Source organism: Aotus nancymaae, unplaced genomic scaffold (assembly GCF_030222135.1).
Source record: "Aotus nancymaae isolate 86718 unplaced genomic scaffold, 86718_ANA_hifiasm-v0.15.2.pri h1tg000008l, whole genome shotgun sequence".
NCBI lineage: Eukaryota > Metazoa > Chordata > Mammalia > Primates > Aotidae > Aotus > Aotus nancymaae.
This window is the reverse complement of record NW_026988419.1, coordinates 28,126,670-28,151,381: the sequence shown is the minus strand read 5'-3', so window position 1 is coordinate 28,151,381 and position 24,712 is coordinate 28,126,670. Positions and strand designations below refer to the sequence as shown.

The 24,712-nt window shown below is 36.2% G+C and overlaps 1 protein-coding gene across 3 annotated transcripts in view; it reads left to right on the top strand.

Annotated features, from left to right (window-relative positions):
- Positions 1–24,712, top strand: part of PARD3B (par-3 family cell polarity regulator beta) — a 1,134,301-nt gene that overhangs the window by 683,520 nt on the left and 426,069 nt on the right. For all 3 annotated transcript variants that reach the window (XM_064373118.1, XM_012446125.2, XM_064373119.1), the window contains one exon: positions 18,719–18,763. In XM_064373118.1, coding sequence (XP_064229188.1) covers positions 18,719–18,763 — 45 coding nt within the window. The remainder of the gene's footprint in view (positions 1–18,718; positions 18,764–24,712) is intronic.

The following is a 24,712-nucleotide window of genomic DNA, read 5'->3' as shown; positions in this document are numbered from 1 at the left end:
TCTCTGTTAAAAAAAAGTGGGGGGGATCACTAGACAATGTGAAAACATACATTATAAATAGTGGAATTAGAGGTTTCTTTTTTATTGGTCAATAGTGAATAATGGTGGCTTGCTTTGAGGTAGCCTGTGCCCCTTCTTTTCGATGGTTTAATCACTATAAATTTCTTGCTAATAGCAGAAATATTTGTCAAGGGTCTGAGAATCATGAAAGCATTTATAATTTGAGTAGTAAACGTAGTCCAGCCCTGGTAGATCTCAGAAATGCACAGAAAATGGAGTTTCCTAGGAGCAATCTTACATACATAGTCTTTTCTCTGTGTCAGTTGGGGGAAAAAAAGATGGAGCAGAGACTTCATAGTATCATTATAAACTGTAACTGTTTATCTTATAAAGATGAATAAAATACTATCTTTGCCTTCTTTGAGGTTGCCGATAAATCAGTGTAGTACAGAGTAGAAAGTGGTACATATTCTTGGAGGAAGTGCTAAAGTGTTCTCGGGCAGGATGGGGAGCAGAGATGAGAGAATGAAACAACCCATAAGAGTTGTTTGAGCTCCTTGTATACACTGGTTAACAGTCCATTTTCAGAGAGTGTATTAGTCTCTTCCCACACTGCTATAAAGAACCACCTAAGGCTGGATATTATATGAAGAAAAAAAGTAGAAAGAAAAAGTTTAGAAAAAACGTCCTGCAGGCTATACAAGAAGCATGACTGGGTGGCCTCAGTCCAAATGCTGTCTTATAACCCATAATCTAGAAAGAACAGGTCCCAGGAAGAGTAACAGTGCAGCATTTAAACATGTGAGGTCAGAGGCATTTTCAACAAAGGATAAATACAAATGAGAAGAAAAAAAACAGGAATCACTCTGTGGGACTTCAAGATGAATAGAAGATAATGTAATGGGAAAGGTAAAGAGGGTACAAATCTGGGATACAAAGATAAGGAGAATATTATTCTTAGGCAGTGGAGTATTAGTGAAGGCTTTGGATAGCTTAGAAAAATTGTGAAAGTGATGTTTAGCATGGATAAATGTTGGTGTGGTGAATAAGATGGGTAGTAGAATTAGGGAGACAGAGGTAGGTCAAGAGCAAGTTGGAGGCAGTTCCAAAAATTCAGCCATGGAATGATAAAAACCATAGGTCCAGGTGTGAGAATTTTTGGAAGGAAGACTTGACAGCTGACTGTGACTGCCGCTCATGACGACAGCATGTATGTTGTCAGGACAGGGGAAGAGCCCTGAGCCTCGATATGGCTTCTTTTCAGTCTTCCAGCTCAGCTACATTCTCTTTGTGGTCCTGTATTCAAAAAACAAACCAAGCAACCACATAAAACTTGCCTTTTCTCAGGACTAATTTCATAATATCCTTGTGTAGGAAAGAAGTAAGTGATTAGACCTCCAAAGGATGTTGCCCTCAGCCACTGATCACATTCTTAGCTTAGTGTTTTTCCATTATGTTTCTTTTTTAATTTTGTAGTTGTGTGGTATTTATTTATGGGGTACATGAGATGTTTTGATACAGGTATACAATGCATAGTAATCACATCAGAGTAAACAGGGTGTCTATCACATCAAGCATTTATCCTGTCATTGTATTACAAACAATCTGGTTGTACTATTTTAGTCATTTAAAATGTATAATAAATTATTGTTGACTGTAGTCCCCTGTTATGCTCAAATACTAGATCTTACTCTATCTAACTATATTTTTGTACCTCCCCCACCAACACACACTAGCCTTCCCAACCTCTGGTTATCGTCATTCTACTCTCTATCTGCATGACTTCAGTTGTTTTAATTTTTAGATCCCACAAATAAGTGAGAATGTTGAAAGTTTGTCTTTCGGTGCCTGTCTTATTTCACTTAACATAATGATCTCCAGTTCCATCCATTTCTTTGAAAACACAGAATCTCATTCTTTTTTATGGCTGAATAGTACCTGATTATTTATATGTACCACATTTTCTTGATCCATTCTTCTGCTGAGGAACACTTAGGTAGCTTCCAAATCTTGGCTATTGTGAATAGTGCTGCAATAAACATGGGAGTGCAGACATCTCTTTGATATACTGATTTCCTTTCTTTTAGATATAAACATAGCAGTAAGACTGCTGGATCATATGGTAGCTCTTTATTTAGTTTTTTAAGGTGCCTTAAAACCATTTTCAATAATGGTTGTACTAATTTACATTCCCACCGACAGTGTAACCAGGTTCCCTTTTCTCCACATCCTCGCCAGCATTTGTTATTTCCTGTCTTTTGGATAAAAGCCATTTTAACTGGGGTGAGATGATATCTCATTAGTTTTGACTTGCATTTCTCTGATGATCAATGATGTTGAGCATCTTTTAATATACCCGTTTTCCATTTTAGTATCTTGAGAAATATCTGTGCACATATTTTGTCCATTTTTAAAATCAAATTTTTAGATTTTTTTCCTCTGGAGTTGTTTGAGCTCCTTGTGTACACTGGTTAACAGTCCATTTTCAGAGAGTGTATTAGTCTCTTCCCACACTGCTATAAAGAACCACCTAAGGCTGGATATTATATGAAGAAAAAAAGTAGAAAGAAAAAGTTTAGAAAAAACGTCCTGCAGGCTATACAAGAAGCATGACTGGGTGGCCTCAGGAAACTTACAATCATGGCAGAAAGCAAAGGGGAAGCAAGCACATCTTCACATGTCAGGCCAGGATAAAGAGAGCAAGGCGGGAAGTGCTGCACACTTTAAAGCATTCAGATCTCATGAGAGCTCACTATCATGAGAACAGCAAGGGGGAAATCCACCCCCATGATCCGATTACCTCCCGCCAGGTCCTTCCCCCAGTATTCAGAATTACAATTCAACATGAGATGTGGGTGGATACATAGAGCCAAACCATATCAGATGCATAGTTTGCAAATATTTTCTCCCATTCTGTGGCTTGTCTCTTCACTTTATTCACTGTTTCCTTTGCTGTGAAGAAGCTTTTTAATTTGATATGATCCCATTTGTCCATGTTTGCAATTGGTTGCTTGTGCTTGTAGCATATTACTCAATAAATCATTGCCCAGTCCAATGTCCTGGAAAGTTTCCCTGATGTTTTCTTGTAGTAGTTTCATAGTAAGATTTTATATATAACTCTTTAATCCATGTAGATTTTATTTTTTTATATGGTAAGAGATAGGAGTCTAGTTTCATTCTCCTGCATACGGATATATGCAGTTTTCCCAGGACCATTTATTGAAGAGACTGTTCTTTCCCAAATGTATGTTCTTGGCTTATTTGTCAAAAGTGGTTTCAGTGTGGATATATGACTTTCTTTCTAGTCTCTGTTCTGTTCCATTAATCTATGACTCTGGTTTTATGCCAGTATCATAATGTTTTGGTTACTTTAGCTCTGCAGTATAATTTGAAGTCAGGTAAAGTGATTCCTCTAGTTTTGTTCATTTTGCTCAGGATGACTTTGGCTATTCTGGGCCTTTTGTGGTATCATACAGATTTTAGGATTGTTTTTTCTGTTTTTGTGAAGAATAGCCAAAGCCATCCTTTCTTCGTTGACCTATTGGTCATTCAGTAGTATATGGGTTAATTCCAATATGTTTTATATAGTTTTCAAAATGTATGTTCTTACTGATATATAGTGTTATTACATTGTTGTCAGAGGATACATATACTTGATATAATTTCAGGAATATTTTTTGCACGTTTTAAGACTTCTTTTGTGGCCTAATATATGGTCTGCCCTTCAGAATGATCCATGTGCTGAGGAGAAGAATGTGTATTCTGCAGCCATTGCGGGAAATATTCTATGAATATCTATTTAGTCCATTTGGTCTATAATAGTGAGATTAAATCTGATGTTTGTTGATTTTTCTGTCTTGATGATCTGTGCATGCTGAAAGTAGAGTTTTGAAGTCTCCAACCATTATGGTGTTGGGGTCTCTCTCCCTCTTTAGCTCTAATAATATTTTCTTCATTTACCTGGGTGTTCCAGTGTTGGATCCATATACATTTATAATTGTTATATCCTTTTGCTGAGTTGAGCCCTTTGTCATTGTTTAATGACTGTCTTTGTCTCTTTTTATAGTTTTTGTCTTGAAATCCATTTTGCCTGATATAAGTATACCTACTCCTGCTCTCTTTTAGTTTCCATTGGGATGGCATATCTTTTCCTATCTATTTGTTTTCAATCTATTTGTGTCTTTATAGGTAAAATGTATTTCTTATAGGCAACAGATTATTAGGTCTTTTTGCCACTCTGTGTCTATTGATTAGAGGGTTTAGTCCACTTGTGTTCAATATTATTATTGATAAGTAAGGTCTTTTGCCATTTTGTTATTTGTTTTCTGGTTGTTTTGTGGTCTTCTCATCCTTTCCTTCCTTCCTATCTTATTTTTAGTGAAGGTGATTTTCTCTGGTGGTATGATTTAATTTCTTGTTTTTTGTTTTTTGTGTATCTGTTGTGTGTTTTTTATTTGAGATTCATGAGGCTTCCAAATGCTGTCTTACAACCCATAATCTTAAACTGATGACAACACTGATTGCATAAACAAACAAGCAAACAGGCAAAGAGAAGACTAATGAAAACTCTACACTTTCACTTCATCCTCTTGCTTTTTAACCTTTTGTTGCTTCTGTTTATATCCCACATTTTCTTTAGTCAGCAAGTGATGAATCCTGCCAGGACTGGATTCTTCTCTTCAAAGCTGCCAGTTTCCTTCTGGCAGAATGTGTGTCTTGCAATGTCATCCAGGAACTAGCACCTAGAATAGGGGCCCTAGGACTCTGCCTGGTGCCCTATCCTACTGTGGCAGAGCTAGTATCCAAGTTGCAAGATGAAGTCCTCTTAACTTGTACATCTCCTCTCCTCTAACAGAAGGCAGGAGTTTCTCCTGGAGCTACAAGCTGCACTGCCTGGGGTTGGGGAAGGAGTGATGCAAGCACTGTATTATCTGCCCAACTGGTGTCTCACTAGATTATGCAACCCCCAAGTCCACTTATTCCAAGCCCAGCACAGCATCAGGATTTGCCCAGTAATTGCAGTCCTCATGGCCTAGACTACCTTTCAAGTTTATTTAGGACCCCAGAGCACTTTAGCCTGCATTGCTGAGGCTTGGCAGAACTCTGGTTCCGACTGCTGGGCTGGGCAGTTTCCCTCTGGCTAGGGGTGGTCTAAGTGCTCCCTCCGTGGATGCCAGCTGTGTTCTGCCGGTGGTGTTGCTTTCCACCCTGTCGTGGTGGAAAGGTGCATTGACTTCCAATGCAAAGTCCCACAGTCACTGTGCTCTCCCTCCCCAAGGTGCACAGATTCTGTCTGTACCACATGTCTACTTCAGGGAAACGGAGGATGTGGGAGCGGTGCTGTCAGCAAATCCAGACAGTCTTTCCTATCCTCTCCAGTGCCTTTTTCAGTGATATGAAGTAAAAACGGTTACTGTGATCACTCATCTGATTTTTAGTTCTTAGGAAGGTGTTTTTCTGTGTGCCTAGTAGTTCAATTTGTCATGCCTGTGGGAAGGATGATCACTGGAAGCTTCTGTTTGGCCATCTTGCTCCTCATTATGTTTTAAGACTTAAGTGGTCTCAGGGCCATTGGTTATATGACTTAGAAGGCTATAGTTATAAGAATAAAGGTGTTTCATATATTAAGTAGATTATTTTTTTTTGAGACAAGGTCACCCAGTCTGTAATACATCATGGCTCACTGCAGCCTCGACCTCCTGGGCTCAAGCAATCCTTCCACCTCAGCCTCTTGAGTGTCTGGGACCACAGGAAAGCAACACCATGTCCAACTAATTTTTGTAGTGTTTTTTTTTTTCTTTTTTTGGAGAGATGAGGTTTTGCCATGTTGCCCAGGCTGTTGTCAAACTTCTGGACTCAAGTGATCCACCCACCTTGTCCTCCCAAAGTACTAAGATTACAGGTGTGAACCACTGCATCCAGCCAGATTCACTATTTTTAAACTTATTTCTGGAAAATTAATACCATACGATGAAACTTGATATAAAATTCATATTACAATTTTCAGTTGTTGAGTCTAAGAGATGCAGCTGTGAGTCAAGAAATGCAAGGGGATTAGAGTGTAGAGATAATAGTACCAGAGAAGAGAGATCTGCATAGAGAGAACTCCATATATAGCTAGAGGATTTTCCTTAAGTATTACACAGAGTATTCATCAGAGCATGTATGTAGGGAACTACCAAGGCTAGGCCAAAGGATTCAAAAAGCAGTGCCCAGAGCACACTCAGGAGTGAGACCAATGTTTGTCCCCACCACAAGATTGGAAAAAAAAAATCTCATAATTCATAGGACATTGGATAAGGTATTCAGGAGGGCATTGCCCCTGTTGTAGGGCATAATCAGTGTAGAGTAAATGCTGCTATAGTCCTGTCTAACAGATCATAAAGGCAAGACCCAAAAGGATCACTCTTTCCAAGTAACTATATTCCAGTGACATTTTTAAAAAATTACAGGAAAGGCAAGGCACAGTGGCTCATGCCTGTAATTCCAAAATTTTGGGAGGCCAAGGTAGGAGGATTGCTTGAGGCCAAGAGCTGGAGACCATTCTGGGCAATATAGTGAAACCCCCTCTACACAGGCACACACACACACACACACACACACACACACACACACACTCATACACAGTGTAAATATTAGCCAGGCACAGTGGTACACACTGTAGTCCTAGCTACTTGGGAGGCGGAGCAAGTGTATTGCTTGAGGTCAGGAGTTCAAGGTTGCGGTAAACTGTGGTTGTGCCATTGTACTCTGACTTGGGTAGCAGAGCCAGATCTTATCTCTAAAAAAGTTTTCAATACAAAGAATGTATTTAAAATTACAGGAATATATATATATATATATAGAGAGAGAGAGAGAGAGAGAGGACACGACAAGGTAAAATTTCTAATATCTGGCATCCAATGAAGTATTAACATGCATGTAAAGAAATGTGGAAATAAGACATATGTAAGGAAAAAAATAGTTAAAACCAAAACTGACACAGATGTTAGAATTAGCAGACAAAGACATTTAAATTATTATAATTGCATTGAGTACACTTAAAAGCCTAAAGGAAAATCGAACATGTTAAGTAGAGATATGGAAGGTGTAAAAGAAGACCCAAATCAAATTTCTAGAAAAGAAAAGTTTAATATCTGAGATGTAAAATACTATGGATGGGAGTAACAGCAAATTAGACACAGCAGGAAACCAGACAAGTAAATATGAATACACAGCAGTAGAAATATTCAAACTGAAATGAAAAAGACACACAGAAATGAACAGCGTATTGTGAGGCAACTTCAGGTAGTTTAAGATACATGTAATTGGATTCACCAAATGAGAGAAAATGAGGAACAGAGAAAAAAATATGTGAGAAAACAATGGTCGACATTTTTTCAAATGTAATGAAATCTGGAAACCCAAATTAATGAATTTCAAATGAACCTTTAAGTACAGACACAAAAAATGAGGAAACCATCCCAAGGCACATTATACACAATTTGCTCAAATCATGGTTAAAGAGAAAATCTTAAAAACAGAGAACAACACATCATATACAGAGAAAGAAAGAGGACGACAGCAGATTTCTCACAGAAAAAAAAATACAAAGGTATCATCATGGAGCAATATCTTTAAAGTATTGACAGAAAAATACTATTCAACTAGAATTATTTAACTAGCAAAAATATTTTTCTAAAACAAAGGCAAAATAAAGAATTTTCCAGACATACAAAAGTTGAAAGAGTAAATCATCAACAGGTACACTGTATGACATGTTAAAGGAAGGCCATTTCTGATAGAAGAAAAACGGTACCAGATAAAAATATGGATCTACATAAATGAAGTTAATCAGAAATTATAATTACTTGGATGAATGTGTTTTAAAACTTTTCTTATTTAAATATAAGGTTAATTGTTTAAACAAAAATAATGACAATGTAGAATGGGGTTTTTTATTTTTATAATGTATTTTTATATGACAATAATAGCACAGAGGTTATGAGGGGAGACGTTGAAATACAGATGCCTCTCTGCTTATGATGGGGTTACATTCCAATAAACCCATCATTAACTTGAAAACAGTGTAAGTCAAAAGTTCATTGCTACCAAACATCGTAGCATAGCCTAGTCTGCCTTATATGTGCTCAGAACACTTATATTAGCCTACAGTTGGGCAAAATCATCTAACACAAAGCCTGTTTTGCAATATACTGTGTAACTTATTGGATACTGTACTGAAAGTGACAACAGAATGGTTGTATCGGTACTTAAAATATGGTTTCTACTTAATGCATATTGACATTGTAAAGCCAAAAAATCATACACTGAAGCATTTTAAGTTGATATACTGTCTATAAGTCTGTATACTATTATAAGGTATACATAATAACAAAAGAACACTCAAATAATGATATGAAAAATACCCAAAGGAAGGCAGACTAAGAGGAAGAAAGAACAGATAGGACAATAGCAAGATTGAAAAATAGCAAGATAGTTTGTTGAAAATCAACCATAACAATAGTCAAATTAAATGCATATGTTAGACCATAAAAAGCAGAAATGGTCAATTGGATAAAAAAGGCAAGTCATGTCCAGAAGTGGTGGCTCATGCCTATAATCCCAGCACTTTGGGAGGCTGAGGCTGGAGGATCACTTGAGCCCAGGAGTTCAAGGCTGCAGTGAGCTCTGATCATGCCACTGTACTCCAACATGGGTACCACAGCAAGACCCTGTCTCACAGAAAAAGAAATAAGTCACAACTATATGCTGCCTGCAAGACCCACTTTAAATATAAAGACACATGTAAGTTAAAAGCAAAAGGAAGGAAAAAGACATACTGTGCTAACACTAATCAAGAGACTAGTAGAATGGCCACATTGATAACAGAGAAAGTAGATTTCAGAAAAATATTACCACAAATAGAGTCCTTTCATAGCTTTAATGGAACCAAATCATCAAAACAATATAATTATTCTAAATGCTTATATACCTAATTATAATGCTTCGAAAAATGAGAGAAAATATCATCGAATAACAGAAAAAGGCAAATCCAAAATTACAGTGAAAGATTTTAACACTGTGTCTCAATAATTCATGAAACAAGTAGACCAAAAAATCAGTAAGGCTACAGAAGATTTGAACAATATGAACTATCTTGACCTAATTGACCTAATTAACATTTATAGAACACTCAACACAACAGGATACACATTTTTTTCAAGAGCACATAGTACATTTAACACAACATACTGTATTCTGGACTATTAAAAAGTCTTTAAAGTTTTAAAATAATTCAAGTCATACAACATATATTCTGTCACCATAGTAGAATTAAGTTAGAATTCAATAGCAGAAAGAACTCTGGAATATCCACAAACACTTGGAAAATAGCTTATATACTTCTCAATAACACATGGATCAAAGAAAGAAGCCAGAGAGAAATTAGAAAGTATTTGAACTAAATGAAAATAAAAACACTACCTATAAAAATCTGTGGGATAAGAAAAATTGTGAGATTTCACTAAGAGTATAATTTATAACACTGAACTTAGAAAAGGAGGAAAGATTTCAAATAAATGACCTCAGCTTTCATTTTAAGAAAATAGTAGAGGCCGGGTGCAATGGCTCACACCTATAATTGCAGCACTTTGGGGGACTGAAGTGGGCAGATCACTTGAGCCCAGGAGTTTGAGACCAGTCTGGGCAACATGACAAGACCCCATGTCTATGGAAAATACAGAAAGTTGGCCAGGCATGGTGGCATTTGCCTGTAGTCCCAGCTACTCAGGAGGGTGAGGTGGGAGAATCACCTGAGCCTGGGAAGTCGAGGCTGCAGTGAGCTGAGATCACACCACTGCACTCTAGTTTGGGCAGTGAGAATGAGAAGCTGTCTAAAAAAAGAAAAAGAAAATAAAAAGAGTACAGTAGTCTGCATCCCCCCTTGTCCACAGGAGATATGACCCAAGATCCCCAGTGGATGCCCGTGTTTCATAAAAGGAAATGATAGCAATTCTACAGAAATTCTTCCGGATAAATAAAGAGGAGTGAATACTTCCCCAACTCATTATATGAAGCCAGCTTTACTCTGATACCAAAATCAGACAAGGACATTAGGAAAAAAATTAGATTAATATCCTCTTGAATTGATGTAAAATTTGGGGAACACACAGATGAAAGACTATGTGAAGACAGAGAGAAGACAGCCATCTATGAGCCAAGGAGAGAAGCCCCAGGAGAAATTAGCTCTGTTCACAGGTTGATCTTGGAGTTCTAGCCTCCAGAATTGTGAGCAAATAAATTTCTCTAAGCCACCTCAAAAATAAAAACTAATAAAAACTTAGTGAATTGAACCCAACAATATATAAAAAAGATAATATATCATGACCAAGAAGATTTTATCCCAGGAATGGAGTGTGAGTTTAACATTTGAAATTGATCAATGGACACATATTAACAGATTAAAACAGAAAAAGCATAACCATATATGATCATATGGTAGACACATCACATTAGTGACATCGCTGATCAGTCACAGTGACATCAGTCACATCAGTGGACACAGAAAAAATATTTGATAGAATCTCATGTCATTTAATGAAAGATACATATTTAAATAGTACTATTTGGGAATAAATTTGTGGTATAATTATAAAGAAATGCAAGAGAACTATAATGTACAAAATTTAGGATTGTGATTACCTGTGAGCTAAGAGGGAAAGGAATGGCACAGTGCTTCAAAGGTAAAATAATATTTTTCTTAAACAGAGTGGTTGATACACAGTGTTTGCTTAATTGTTATCCTTTATACCTTACACATATCAATATTTTTAGTGCTTTAATATTTAGGAAAAGCCATTTTTAAAACTAGTATTTCTGCTCTTGGAAATTATCATACCGGAAAGACATTTATTTCCTTTATTTGCAGCTTCAGAAACTCATAACATTCACAAGTTGAAAGGAGAGACATACCAAGTATTCAGTTTATTTAGAAATAGAGTGTGATTTTTCTATAAACAGAGGGAACTGCTATTTCACGTATCATACTATATGAAGAACAAGATTAGTGTGATTAGTGCCAACAAGCCAAAAAGTAAATAGATAGGAACCACTACCCTAGTGATCAGTCATATATAACTGAGAGAAAGACAACAGAGTAAGACTAGCCTGCTAATCATATATTCTTTCTACATTTCTACAGTTCATTACTCAAAATACACATGAATTAAATTTATTCCAAACAGTTCTATTATCTTCTGGTCTTTATTTAGACCTGTCCCAGAACAGACCCCAATCACCTTCTCCAACCCCTTCCTTGCTAGGAACTTGTCTGAAAATTGTGCCACAAGAATTTTACAATGTTTAAGCACATTTATGCTACATCATTCCTATTTTGTACCTAAGTATGAAGTTGCATCACTTACTTAAAAACCTACTTCATTAGCTGGGTGCAGTGGCAACGGCTGTCATTCCATCTACTTGGGTTGCTAAGGCAGGAGGATCACTTGAGTGCAGGAGTTTGAGTCCAGCCAGGGCAACATAGTGAGATCTCTATCTCTAAGTTTTTTTAATAAATAAAAATGTTTAAATGTGTATAATGTAAAAACGTTGAATGTTGTATAGTGAGGTAAAATTCTATTGAAAAACAAAAGTAAAAAAATATTTCTGATGTGCTGGAGTACGGAAAAGCTGGCAAAAGTGGTGAGATGTGAAAGGCTGTCATCTATTTGTAAACATCTACTTCTGTTAGATTTCATGATACATTTTTACATCAAGTTTTCTCACCCTATGAGGCCTTATCTACATTTTACAAATAAGTTCAGTAAGCTTGAGAAAGATTCGGTAATTAGTTCATACTCACAGATGTAATTAGCATCAGAATCCAGGACCTTAAAGTCAAAGCTTGGGATCTTCCTTTTTTTTTTTTTCATGCTACTCCCTTCCCATGAGTAAAGGTGTTTCAGGTGCTAAAAGTCATCTTTGCTCCTCCCAGATCAATTGGTGCAAGTAGTTATTCACCTAAAACCTTTATTGTTTTTGTGAACCTTCATGTCTCTCTGACCTATCATTGTTCCTGAAGCATATCTTTTTCTTTATTAAACTATTTAACAGATTTGATTCTAACAAATATGTCATTGGTATCTCCTCATTAGACCATGGGGTTGAGTATCTGATTCTTTTAAAGCAAAAGGTATGTATTGAATGGATTAAAAACAGATTAATAAATTTATGAAGGAATTACTTAGATTTTCCAATATTCTTTAATGAGCTAAAGATGACAGTATAACAACATATGAAAGGTATTAGATTTTCGCAACTTTAAATATAAGACTTTCTAAAGTTTATGGAGAAAGAAAGGAAATTTTAGAGATCACCAAAGAGTTGTGAACATATGGCTAGCTGGACAATCATGAGGGTAATGGGTCCTCCTTTTTTACCACGTCACCATGGCTGAGAGATGCATTATGATATTGGGAAAAAAAACTTCAGCTGCTGAGTTCTGATTACCTTACCGTCAGAGCTGTAGCACATTTGAGATGGAGCATAGTGCTTTTGGGAAAGCGTGCTAAGATAAATGAGATAAATGTTTGCACCATTGTATTATACTAATTCCCTAGCCCCCTTTACAGCAAAAGCCTTGTTTTGGGGTGTGTGTGTGTGTGTGTGTGTGTGTGTGTGTGTGTGTGTGTATCTGTGTGTGTGTTTCAAGTGATGGAAGAATTTTTTAACACATACAAACTCACGGTGCTGAAAACTCAAAAATTCTTCCTAAGCAGAATCATTATGCCAAATTGTCATTGACATAAGAAAACACTATAGATTAATGCAGTAATAGCTCATGGTTGCTCAGGAAGAAACTTAATTTACAATTTGAAACAGGTTTGCATTCCTTAGAAATTCTGGAAATCAATCCGTGGCGCAGAAATTGATCTAGTAAAGGAGAGGAAAATTGATTTTTAATATTGGCAACTGCATCAATTTTTTTAAGTTCTGAAGGAACAACTCTTGGAAACGAATTTATTAACCATTAAGGGATTACTCGATATTTAGTTTCATAGAAAACTATCCAAAGAGAAATATTTATGGCCTCATTAGAAGACAAATTTTTATTTGGCCAAACTTCAACTTCAAATTGCACTCTCTATTATGTCAAAGATATGGAAATCAAAACTTAAATGAAACAGAGTTATCTGTATAAAAGACTACCATTGCATCACATTTTAGAGTGCTACTTTGCATCAAAGTATCTCAATGTGAAGTAGTGAGAATCTGAACATATTTGCATATTCCCCATTCATGATATAGTGTTGGCATTCTAAAAAAGAGTAACTGTAGCTCACGGCAGTTTTTATCTGAAGAGATTTTTACATGACAGCAATATACCATCTTCTGTCAGCATAAGAAGAGCATCTGGGGCCCATTAACTCACCAAATCTGCCACTGTTCTGCAAATTTTTATTAAGCAAGTGCAGTCCCTAATAGTCACTTATGTTATAGAATGCGTATCAAATGCTATCAATAAGCAAGGGGATTGTTTTCCCTCAGTGAGAATGCATTTGAAGTGTGTAAGAAGGCTTGACAAAAGAATAAAACACTTTAAGTGATCACTATATTAATACAAATGTATCCTACTGGGAAGCCAGTGTGTGTAAGTATTATGTGCACTTTGATGTTTGCCACTAACTAGTTCTCAGAGTGCCATCTTTTTCTCAGATGTTTTCCCTGTGTTTTCTTTCTCTCAATTCTAATGATGAACTGGTTGAAATTAATTGAAATTAAGTAAAAAAAAAAAAAAATAGACTGTTTATGCTTTTTTAAAAGATGTCATTGGTGTTGGGCAGTTCTAATTAGCTTCAAAGACTTATAACTAGGAGATCTAGAAACATAGGCCACCAATATTCTTGGTACTGTATTTCTCAGACAAATCTTCCTGAATCAGAGAACACACCAGGATATTAACAAGCATCCAAGCCAAAGAGTGTTCTCTTTATTAAGCACCTTATGATAATTAAGTAAAATAATGTACATCAATCTTGAAATGAATATGAGGAAGCATGAGGATAGGGTAGAAATACTATTATCTAAATAAATCAAAAGAAAGATCAAGACGAGGCAGTCCATGGTACCCTCTAAGTATGTAATAATGGTTATGATGAAGTAACGGTTGTAAAAATATTTATGAATTGCAGCTTTATAAACCTGAGCGTTTCACTGGTATATCTTCAATTACTGTAATATCCATTTAAGATAATCAAGAGCAAGTAGTACCAGTCCTTGAGTAAAACTGAAGGATAAGAAAGGGAATGAAATAACCTATAAACACTTTTTTTAAAAAGAAAGAAGAAAGTAAAGGAGAAAAAAATTCTGTCATCAGAACTAGAACAGGGAACTTAGACTCTTGCTCTGTCAACACTCTATTACTCGACGCTTTTAATACTTTACTGTTTTGGAATCAAAGACCTTTCCCACACCAGGACCATTTATTTTTCAATCTCTTGTAAATAAGTCCTTTGTTTAAAATGACACACCTGTCATATTTCATATCGCTGTTATTCCAATCACTGTGCTAAATATTATGCCATGAAACTACTAGACTTAAGCTTCATCCCCCAGAGATAACTTTAATAGTAGCTCTAAGGTAATGTGAGTTATAAAGGAAGTTGGGTATTAATTATAACACTTGCCATTTAAAAAAAAAAACAACTTGGTGGCATGTGTAATTTTACCTCATTTTCTCATTTGCTACTGTTATTTAAATTACTTCCCAGCACTAAGCATGTGTATAAAAGCTGATTGTTCCAAATTTAACCTTTTAAATAAAATGTATTCTATTAATTAAGTCATTACAGTTCCCTCTCTTTTCCATTATGTTTATTCATTTATCTTCTGTCCTAAAGATAGACATCTGTGTTAGTGAATATTTTGGAGAAAGGCCTCTAATTTTTATGCCTATCACCCATTTGGATTTTCTACAATGTTTTTAAAATAGTTTATATTAGTGTTCGAGAGAATTTCAAATTGTCAATTAAAATAATGATAAGTATAAGAAGTAATAGACATTATTCAGCCAAAGAGTTAAGAAGATGATTTGTTAAGCCTAATTTGGCCCGGGAATTTGCAAGTGCTTAAATCAGCTTAGGTTTTTTCTTTTTTTTTTTTTGAAACGGGGTCTCGCCAGGGCTGGAGTGCAGTGGTGTGATCTTGGCTCACTGCAGCCTCTGCCTCTCAGGTTCTAGCGATTCTCCTTCCTCAGCCTCCCGAGTAGGTGGGATTATAGGCACCCATCACTATGTCCAGCTATTTTTTTTGTATTTTTAGTAGAGATGGGGTTTCACCCTGTTGGCCAAGGTCTCAGACTCCTGACCTTGTGATTTGCCCACCTCGGCCTCCCAAAGTGCTGGGATTACAGGCGTGAGCCACCGCGCCCAGTCAATCAGCTTAGATATTTTTAAAAAGATAAAAACAAAACAGCAAAAGCCTTACCTTTGTATGAATCCCTTCTTCTGAATAACTATACATAATGAAACCGTACAGTCTCCTGCATTTTTGTTGCCTTTCTTCCACTGCAGGATGATTTAGGAGCCAGGTAAACTGCTAGGTCATATCTGTGGCAGATGTGGAATTATCCATGCAGTAACAATGTAAAAGTACCTAGTGCCCTGCTGAAACATAGTATACTCTCGATTATTTTCTCTCTTTAGTTCTTTATAAGCTTGAGCAAATTAAATCATAAACCCCACAACCATCATCAAACGCACCACCTATACCACTTTCACAGCTTCCATTTGTCAAATGTTTTCATTTATTGAGAATTATGTGTCTGCAACTATGCAAAGTGCTTCTGTACATTTTTTTCATTTAGTTGCCACAATTCTCTGTGTACTGTTTTTTTCCCCATTTCTCATATGGGAAAACTAAAGCTAAAAAGAGCTTAGTGGTCGGGCATGGTGGCTCATGCTTATAATCCCAGCACTTTGGGAGGCCGAGGCAGGAGGATCACCTGAGGGTGAGAGTTCAAGACCAGCCAGACCAACATGGAGAAACCTCATCTCTACTAAAAATACAAAATTAGCCGGGTGTGGTGGCACATGCCTGTAATCCCAGTCCCTCAGGAGCTTGAGGCAGGAGAATGGCTTGAACCCGAGAGGCAGAGGTTGCAGTGAGCCGAGATTGTGCCATCATGCCATTGCACTCCAGCCTGGGCAACGAAAGTGAAACGCCATCTCAAAAAAATAAATAAATAAAGAGCTTGTAATTTGCCTGGTAATGCTGGCATTCAACCCACATCTGTCTTATTACTAGCTATGATGTTAGTCTCTCTATTTTGTTTCCCATAAATGATGATGACAGTAGTTGATATTTATTAGGCACTTACTCTGTGGTCTTCTAAGTACCTTGCATATATTTATTTGCACATGTAATCATCACCACAAACCCATGGGGTAAGCAATATTATCCTTTTATGATGAGACAGGCACAGAAAGTTAAAATGATTTGTACAAAATTATTGTTTCCAAACAAGGATTCCAATTCAGGAAGATTATTCCTCATCTGTGGAATGAGAATGGATATTTTAGCTTGAACCCATCAGAATCATCAATTTCAAAACATGTTAAACAAAACTGTAGCTAACATTTATTGAGATTGGTCACCACAGAAAGATAGCTATTAATAGCATATATTCAAATAAAGAGGGTAGTTTTCTAGCATGTAGTTGTTTGTGTTATCTTATATTCCTGCTACCGATCATTCTTTGGGTTTCTCAGGTAGTAACTCTTCTGTGACACTTATCACAAGTGAAATGGAGTGGTTAAGAGTGCCATGTTTAAGTTCAGGCTTCTTCATTTACAAGACGTATGTCAGTTTCTTTATCTGTAACATCAGGTTAGTAATAATAATACTTATCTTTCCAGGTCATTGTGAGAATTGAATGAATGAACAGATAGAAAATGCATAACATAAAACCTGCATATTACAAGTTCTCAGTAAATTTTAGCTGCTATTGTTATTTTTAATCATTATCATTTTTTCTAATGTAGACTGAGTCTCTGTAAGTGATTTTAGACCTGAGAAAGACAGATTTTGGCACACAACTGGTACTTTATAAATACTTACCTCCCAAATGGAAATAAAACAATAAGACTAACAATATTTTTAAGCAGCTGGGAACAGAATAATCACATATATATAGTGCTTTTATCTAGAAAATAAAGAAATAGCTTAGAAAAGGAGGGCCAAGTGGGAGTGGGAAGATTATGTATAGTAACTGGGTCAATTAAGATTGAATGTTGTGGGCAGAGAAAAAAAGGGACATGTTACTCTGAGATCAATCTAGTTTTAGGCAAAATGGAAGAGAACCTCCTTGTTAGCAAATATCCCCTCACCCTGCTTCAACCCTTGAGACCAGAGTTTTATGTACTAACATAGTTTTATGTACTAACATAGCTGGCCTCGAATGCATGGCGTCACTTCCTCACGGGCCAGGACAACTGACCTGAGCCACTGCGGCTCCCCATTATTATTATTTTTTTTTTTGGTCTTGTTTATTTCTAAAATGTTTGGTAGAATTCACCAGTGCAGCCATCTGGGCCTAGAATTTTGTTTGTGGGAAAGTTTTACTTATAAACACATTTTTTTCGAAAAATTACGATGGGGCTACTCATATTATCTAATTCTTCCTGTATAGGCTTCAGTAATTCGTGTCTTTTAAAAATGAATCCATTTCACCAGAGCTCTGTTAATCTAGAGGTAGTTTTTCCCCACTGTTGAGGCAAGATCCGTCTTTGTATTCTGACAGATGCCCCTCAGTTATGAAATTTTCCCCTCTGGTTCTTGGAAATAGGCACTATTCCCAGCCCTATGTGAACTTTGGATGCTGTTTCCTTTCCAGTTTGGGGTGAACTCTTGGGGCAATTTTCTTAACACACTTGAGATCATCAGTATTCAACTAAATATATGAGGAGATTTTCTGAAGATAGTATTGCTCTTTCCTCTCTGGTTCTCCTCTCTGCATCTCTGTCTGCCTTGGTTTCCTGGGATGTCCAGCACCGTGTCCTCGAGCTGGGGACATCACTGGGTTCTGTGTGGGTGTTGTCTTTCCTGCACGGCTGCCTGGAGGCTTTCTTCAGAAAATACACCGGGGCAATTGTGGAGTTCACATCATTTGTTTTCCATCTCTTGGGGTCACTGCCTTTTGTTGCCTAATGTCTAATCTGTTGAATGCCATTGTTTCTTGTTTTGTCTAGTTTGTAAAGTAGTTTCAGGGGGATTACAAATCTGTTCCCTTTTACTCCATTCTGACTAGATACAGAAGCCTAATTCTTAAGTATTTAATACAGACACAGACACACACACGTATTACTGTTAGGCTGAAAGAATTTCATTGTATTATACATCTATATATACACATACACATCTCTGGGTCTATGAATTTAGTTTCTCCTCTTGTAAACATGGAAGCAACAACCCAGTTAAAATAAGTGAAAGTATTGAAAATTAAAAGAAAATGAAGTTATATTCATAAAAGATCATATAAACATATATTTATTCATAGCTGTCTTCAAGATGTCTACCAATAAAAGTGAGGTACCCCGGGGTAGGCTGGGAGAAACAATATTTCTCAAATCTCTGCCAGTAAAAGATTTAACTGATTATGAATCTGTATTAATTTATTGTTTAAAAATTGTCTGATTTACAAGCAGTTCTGATCTTTGTCTCTTTTATTTCTTTTCCTCAGTGCCAGATGAAAGTAAGGTTCACTCACTGGCTGGACACAAATCGGGTAAGAAATTCCTTGTAACTGACTTTATATTTCCCTTCCTGGAAATCACTGGCTGTGTTTTAGTAGCAGTTGGAACCTGTTTCTATCCACTAGTCATTGAAAGGCTTTCTAATTAATACATGAGATGTCTCTGACTTCCACAAAGATGAATTACTGCTTGACTGTGTGTATAGTGGCATAATGTATGCTGACTCAGAATGTTTTGGAGGAAAGAATAAAGATTTCCAAAAAAATAGATAAAACCAAAAACCTTAAATCTGTACTCCAGCTGAACACTTAAAAAAAATTTCAAGAAAACCCAAGAAAGTTCAAGATTCTTTCCCATGATGACTTTCACATTAAAGTAACAGGACAAAGAATTCCAGAATAAAAAAGATGTGGTCATTTTTTTCTCCTCAAAAAAGAATAGGATTTTTTCCTTTTTTTTTTTTTTTTTTTTTGCTTCATGTCATCAAAATGGATTGTTCTAAGGATGTATCCATTATTTTTCTTTAGAGACATGAATTAGCTCCTTATATATTCTCTAGAAAGTCTCCAAAAGTTTCTCAGTGTCTCTCAGGTCTTTATCATGTGTTAGTTACCTTCACTCCTAAAATCCAAGCTATTTCTTCATTGCCAAGTAGACTGCCTTCTATTCCTTTTTCCTTCCTCCATACCATTTATTCACATTAGTGGAAAACATTTAAAGCTATTAAGCTGCAAATAGTGGAGTAATCCCTTTCCTCTAGGGGCACATTATTTTGAAGGGAAAAACGTCCATTTTGCTCTTAGCATTGCCCCCTAAACAAGAGAAGGATTGTGATTTGCTGTCATCCCTCCATTGGTAAAACAAAGAAGTCTTTCCTATCACCAAGTGTCTCCTGTGTTTATGTGCCAATTATGCTTTCAGCAGTAAGTGGCCTTGATGCCTCATTTACCTCCATCATGTTCCAGGGTAAGATTATGATTTTTTTTTCTTTCTTCCTTCTTCAAATTCTCTTGTGATAATAGCAGGGAAGAGCTGGTTCACAACTCTTAGATTTCTTTTTCTTGTATCTTCTAATAAAGACCCTAAGAGTTTAGGTCACTGTGAAGAAGAGATTTCTGTGGGAGTGGTAAATTGCCACATGCTGCTTGTTCCCAACATCCTCTTCCACTAAATTCTCTACTACTGAACATATTTTAGGAGCCTCAGAAGGAAGTTCTTATGACCAGAGAACCTCAAGGATAATCTATAATATCTTCATCTTAAATGCATGCTAATGCTTGAACTTCTCTTACACATATTATTATAATATCTGAAGATGAAAAGCCTTTCCTATGTACTGGGATATGATTCAAGGCAAAAGTTGAAGCCCTTTTTCAGAATGTTCATCAATTTGGTTTTTGAAAATGAACAAACAACAAACTTTCTGGCTTTTTCCAGGAAATCAAATCTTATTCTAATGTTAATTTCCAAGCCCACTGCTATTAGCTGGCAATTAAAAGTGTGTCACTCTTTGAGAACTTTGTCATCTTTGTACATTGCCATAATATTTTATGTAACTTTGAATGATCTGTCTTTGCATAGTGTGATATAAAAACATTAATAAAGAACTATGCTAAGTGAAAAGCTTGAAATAATAACTTTCCAAAAAAGTTTTAGTCAAAAATGGCAGAATTTTAAAACCTGTCATGCAGGTTCATTGTAAATTCCATATTGCAACTTTAGCTGATAGAAATGGTTCCAACAGTCTTTATGTCACATGAACCACACTGTTTAAATGTATCTGATATTTTAAAGAATATTTCTGTTACTAATGTACTGTTATTCCAACATGCACTATTCTTACATTTTTAAGTACTTTTATAACATATCACTACATCAGGTTTTTCACTGGGCATCAGTTGAAATGCTGAAAAATAACCAGACACTTGATAACTTTGGAGCAAAAGTGGCCTGCAATGAAGAGCCCCAAACAATCACTGAAAATCACATACTTCAGAGTCGCGTTAAATGAGAGCATCCTGTAAAACATTAGAAACAGTTCTGAAAAAGCACAGAGCAGCATTAGAGGAAAATATTCAACTAAGATTCAATGTATACACTCTAAGAATATACCCTTCCCCATTTTGTTTTGTTTTGTTTGTTTGTTTTTGAGACAGAATCTCCGTCTGTCACTCACCCAGGCTGGAGTGCAGTGACATGATCACAGCTCACCACAGCCTGGACTTCCCTGGCTCAGGTGATCCTTCCATCTCAGCTTCTTGGATAGCTGGGACTATAGGCGTGTGCCACCATGCCCAGCTAATATTTATTTATTTAGAAATAGGATTTCACCATGTTGCCCAGGCTAGCCTCAAACTCCTAGGCTCAAGCAATCCTCCCGCCTTAGCTTCCTAAAGTGCTGGAATTATAGGTGTGAGCCACAGAGCCTGACTGCTCCCCCAATTTTTTACATTTCTTTCTTTTGGAAAATTAGTCTTGAATTATAATGATCCTCAGAAACTCATACCTCACATAAAACATAGCTCCCCTCTGTGTATTGCATTTAGGTGAAGGGATGTCTCATTGGGATTTGGTGGTGGTGGTGGTGGTAGGGGTAGCAACAGCAGAGGTTTAAGGGTTCTCTTGACAGTAACAACTCTTTCAGTTACAAAATCATTTTTTAAATTATCTAAAATATAACTGCAATCTCAGTTGGCTACAGGTCATCTGTGACACTCAGGTTGTATTTTAACTTATAAATCTCTACTTGTCTCACCATTGTTAAAAAGAATCACTTAACTTCTTTTTGTTACAATATTGTCTCCTTTCCCAAATTCTTTCTTCAGAATATTTAGGTTAAAAATATGATTTTTTTTTTGTTTGCTAAGAAGAGTCTCTTGCTCTTTCTCTTTAACTATAGAAATGTGAGCAGCTTTTTTACTGTCCAAGACCAACAGGAAGTTAAACAAATTAAATTGTATATACTGACCTAAATCTATCATTTATCCTCTTATTCAAGATGACATTCAACATTTTAATAAGTTCATCTGAATTAAAATTTCTTGAGTCAGCTACTTAGTCTGTAAGGAGCCATTTCATGCCAAGTTCCATCCGTTGGTCCAGCTTGAGTACCTCCCAAATTTGTGACAATATTTTTGGCACACCTTTCCTTGGCTTAATTTTTAAATGGTTGATACTTAAGAGCTCAGATCCAATCAAAGGCCCAGGTAAAATATATCTTTCTAACGTTTTTGGCCCAAAATGTAGTGTTCCCCTTACCCCTTCTAGAATTAATCCAGTATTCTTGAGATTTCTCTGAGGACCTATTTCAGGGGCTTCCCCAAAAGGGCGTTGAGTCTCATTACCTTGGCAAGGAAGATAGCAGGATGATTCCCCTGTTTCTGAGTTGGTAAATCCTCCTCCACTTATGAGAGGTATTTAAGTCTATGGTATGATAAGACCTGCCCAGAGAAGTTAAAAATAAAACGTCCTTTGTTTGGTTCCTTGAAGAAAAATGAAAAGTTTCATAGAGCCTTGAAATATCTTTATTTCAAACCAAAAATATCTTTAACCTCTTTCCTTGTTTCACTAATCGAACTCCGACAAAATTCAAATTCTAGCAATGCCTGGAGCAAAAAACAAACAAAAAACTTGGAAAAATATGTGTTTTAACAACAACAAAAATTTTTTTTAATGATTTAAATATTCTGAGGGAACATTAGAATCCAGAGAAAAGGACATCAAATTTAGCACAGCATTTTTTTTTATTATGCTTTAATTTTGGTTATACTCAGGGTCTTAAAGTATGTTTGAGAAGGAATTCTTTCTTATTTTCTTTCTGTCTACTAAACTGACACCTCAACCAATAGTTTAATGTTCTTTTACGTTCAGACAGAAAGAGCTTATAAATTTTACTTTTTTTAGCGTCTTCTTTTTTATTTTTTTTGTTTTGATTTACTGCTTGGAACTGTTTTAATATGTATTGACTGTCTGCAGAGATCTTTGCTGACCCAGCTCTTTAAGATGATGCAGTACTGAAGAAAACCGATGAGTTCTTCTTTATGAGCTCTGACATATTAATTAGCAAAATGGACTAAAAAGCTTGGCTATTTCTGTTTTAATTTCTTATATTCTCAAACACCTGTCCATATAGCTGTAAAACAGGCAAGTCTGTGAAAGTCATGGTTGGCAGCAAGTCCAGACCTTATCTGAGACAAGATTATCAATTCATGAGCAAGTATTCATTAACAATCTAGGGGGCTTTTTCTATGTGAGTCCACTAAGTATATTTGGTATCCTAACACAGTTTGATGAAAAAACAGAAGCTCAGAGAATTTAAATACTTGATCTCATCTGGGTATAGTGGCTTATGCCTGTAATCCCAGCACTTTGGGAGGCCAAGGTGGGCAGATCATTTAAGGATCACGAGGTCAAGATATTGAGACCATCTTGGCCAACGTGGAGAAACCCCATCTCTACTAAAAATACAAAAATTAGCCGGACATGGTGGCCCATGCCTGTAATCCCAGCTACCCTGAAGGCAGAGGCAAGAGAATCTCTTGAACCCGAGAGGTGGAGGTTGCAGTGAGCCGAGATCACACCACTGCAATCCAGCCTGGGTAACAGAGCATGACTCCATCTCAAAACAACAACAACAACAGCAAAAATACTTGATCTCTCAGCTGGTAACTATTGGGGTTAGGATATGAACCCTAGTATTGTATAACAGAGCTTATGTTTTGGGGCAATTTATATTCCACTAGCATGTGCCTTTCGTCCTCATTCCATAGACAGAGATTACAGGAGTAAGACACAGATCTTACATGGCATATATATATATATATCAAGATATCTGATACATCTTTACTTGCATTTTGTAACCTCAGCCAGCTGAACTAGGAACACGATAGCTATAATTTCTCTACCAAACTACTGCAGTTCCTTGAGTATGAGAGGGACATCTAATCTGATCATTCTTGCCTTTGTTTCCTTGCACGTATGTGTGTATGTGTACACATATAGGAATGTGTGGGCCAAGTTGAGAGCTGTATCAGAGAGAAGATGAGCATTTGATGTGTATAAATTAAAGCAAAGGCACATGTGCAGGTGATGTTTATCTTTATAATAAATGCCAAGAGTTTAGTATGCAAGTTACTACTTCGGTAGGCCTTCTGATTTTCTCTAAATGCAATATGTATAAACCTCAAATCTAGAGTGTTCAAATGTGGCCTAAGAAATTTCTAGATCCTTGCAAAAGAACAGAGCTTTTAAAAACCATAGGGTGATTGGACAGTCACTTTAATACAAGAGCAATGAGTTATTAAATGACATTTCATAAATTGTGTTGAGTCTTATTATTCCAGACATTTATAGAATATTAAAACTGAAATGTGTATTTACATTTTGGAACACCAATTATGGCCATTTTAAAAATATTTGCATCTTCTAATTGGATTGCAAATTTTTATGACTTTTTATGGTTATTATTGATGAGGAGCTAAAATTTTCTAGTTAGTTGTTAGTGTACTTGAATTTTGTTTCTTTCCTCATCAACTCATTAAGATATGACAGCATGGTTCTCTCTTTGGACAAACATCTTTATTGGATACTTCTAAGCTTTTCTCATTTGTTATGTTGGATAAATATAGCTTTAGACACAAGAAATATATACATTTCTCACATGATACAGCCTTGGTTTATATTTCCAAGGGATTCAGGAAGTTGTCATAAAGAATTTAGCAATATGTCTAGAGTTCTTCCTATACAAGATTGATTGTGAAATAACCCTGATAGTTCCACATTTGCAAAATAATTACTGAATAATGTCTCTAAAATGAATCAAACTGAATTAGAAACAAAGGTACCAGTCTTTTTAATAAAATTGTTTCATCCTCAAAAGTGGAGCAGGTTTATGCATCTGTGAAATTCATGAATAAATAGACAACATATGTTTCCAAATCAAATTTCAAAATAAATTATTTTGGCTCCACTCATTTTTATTA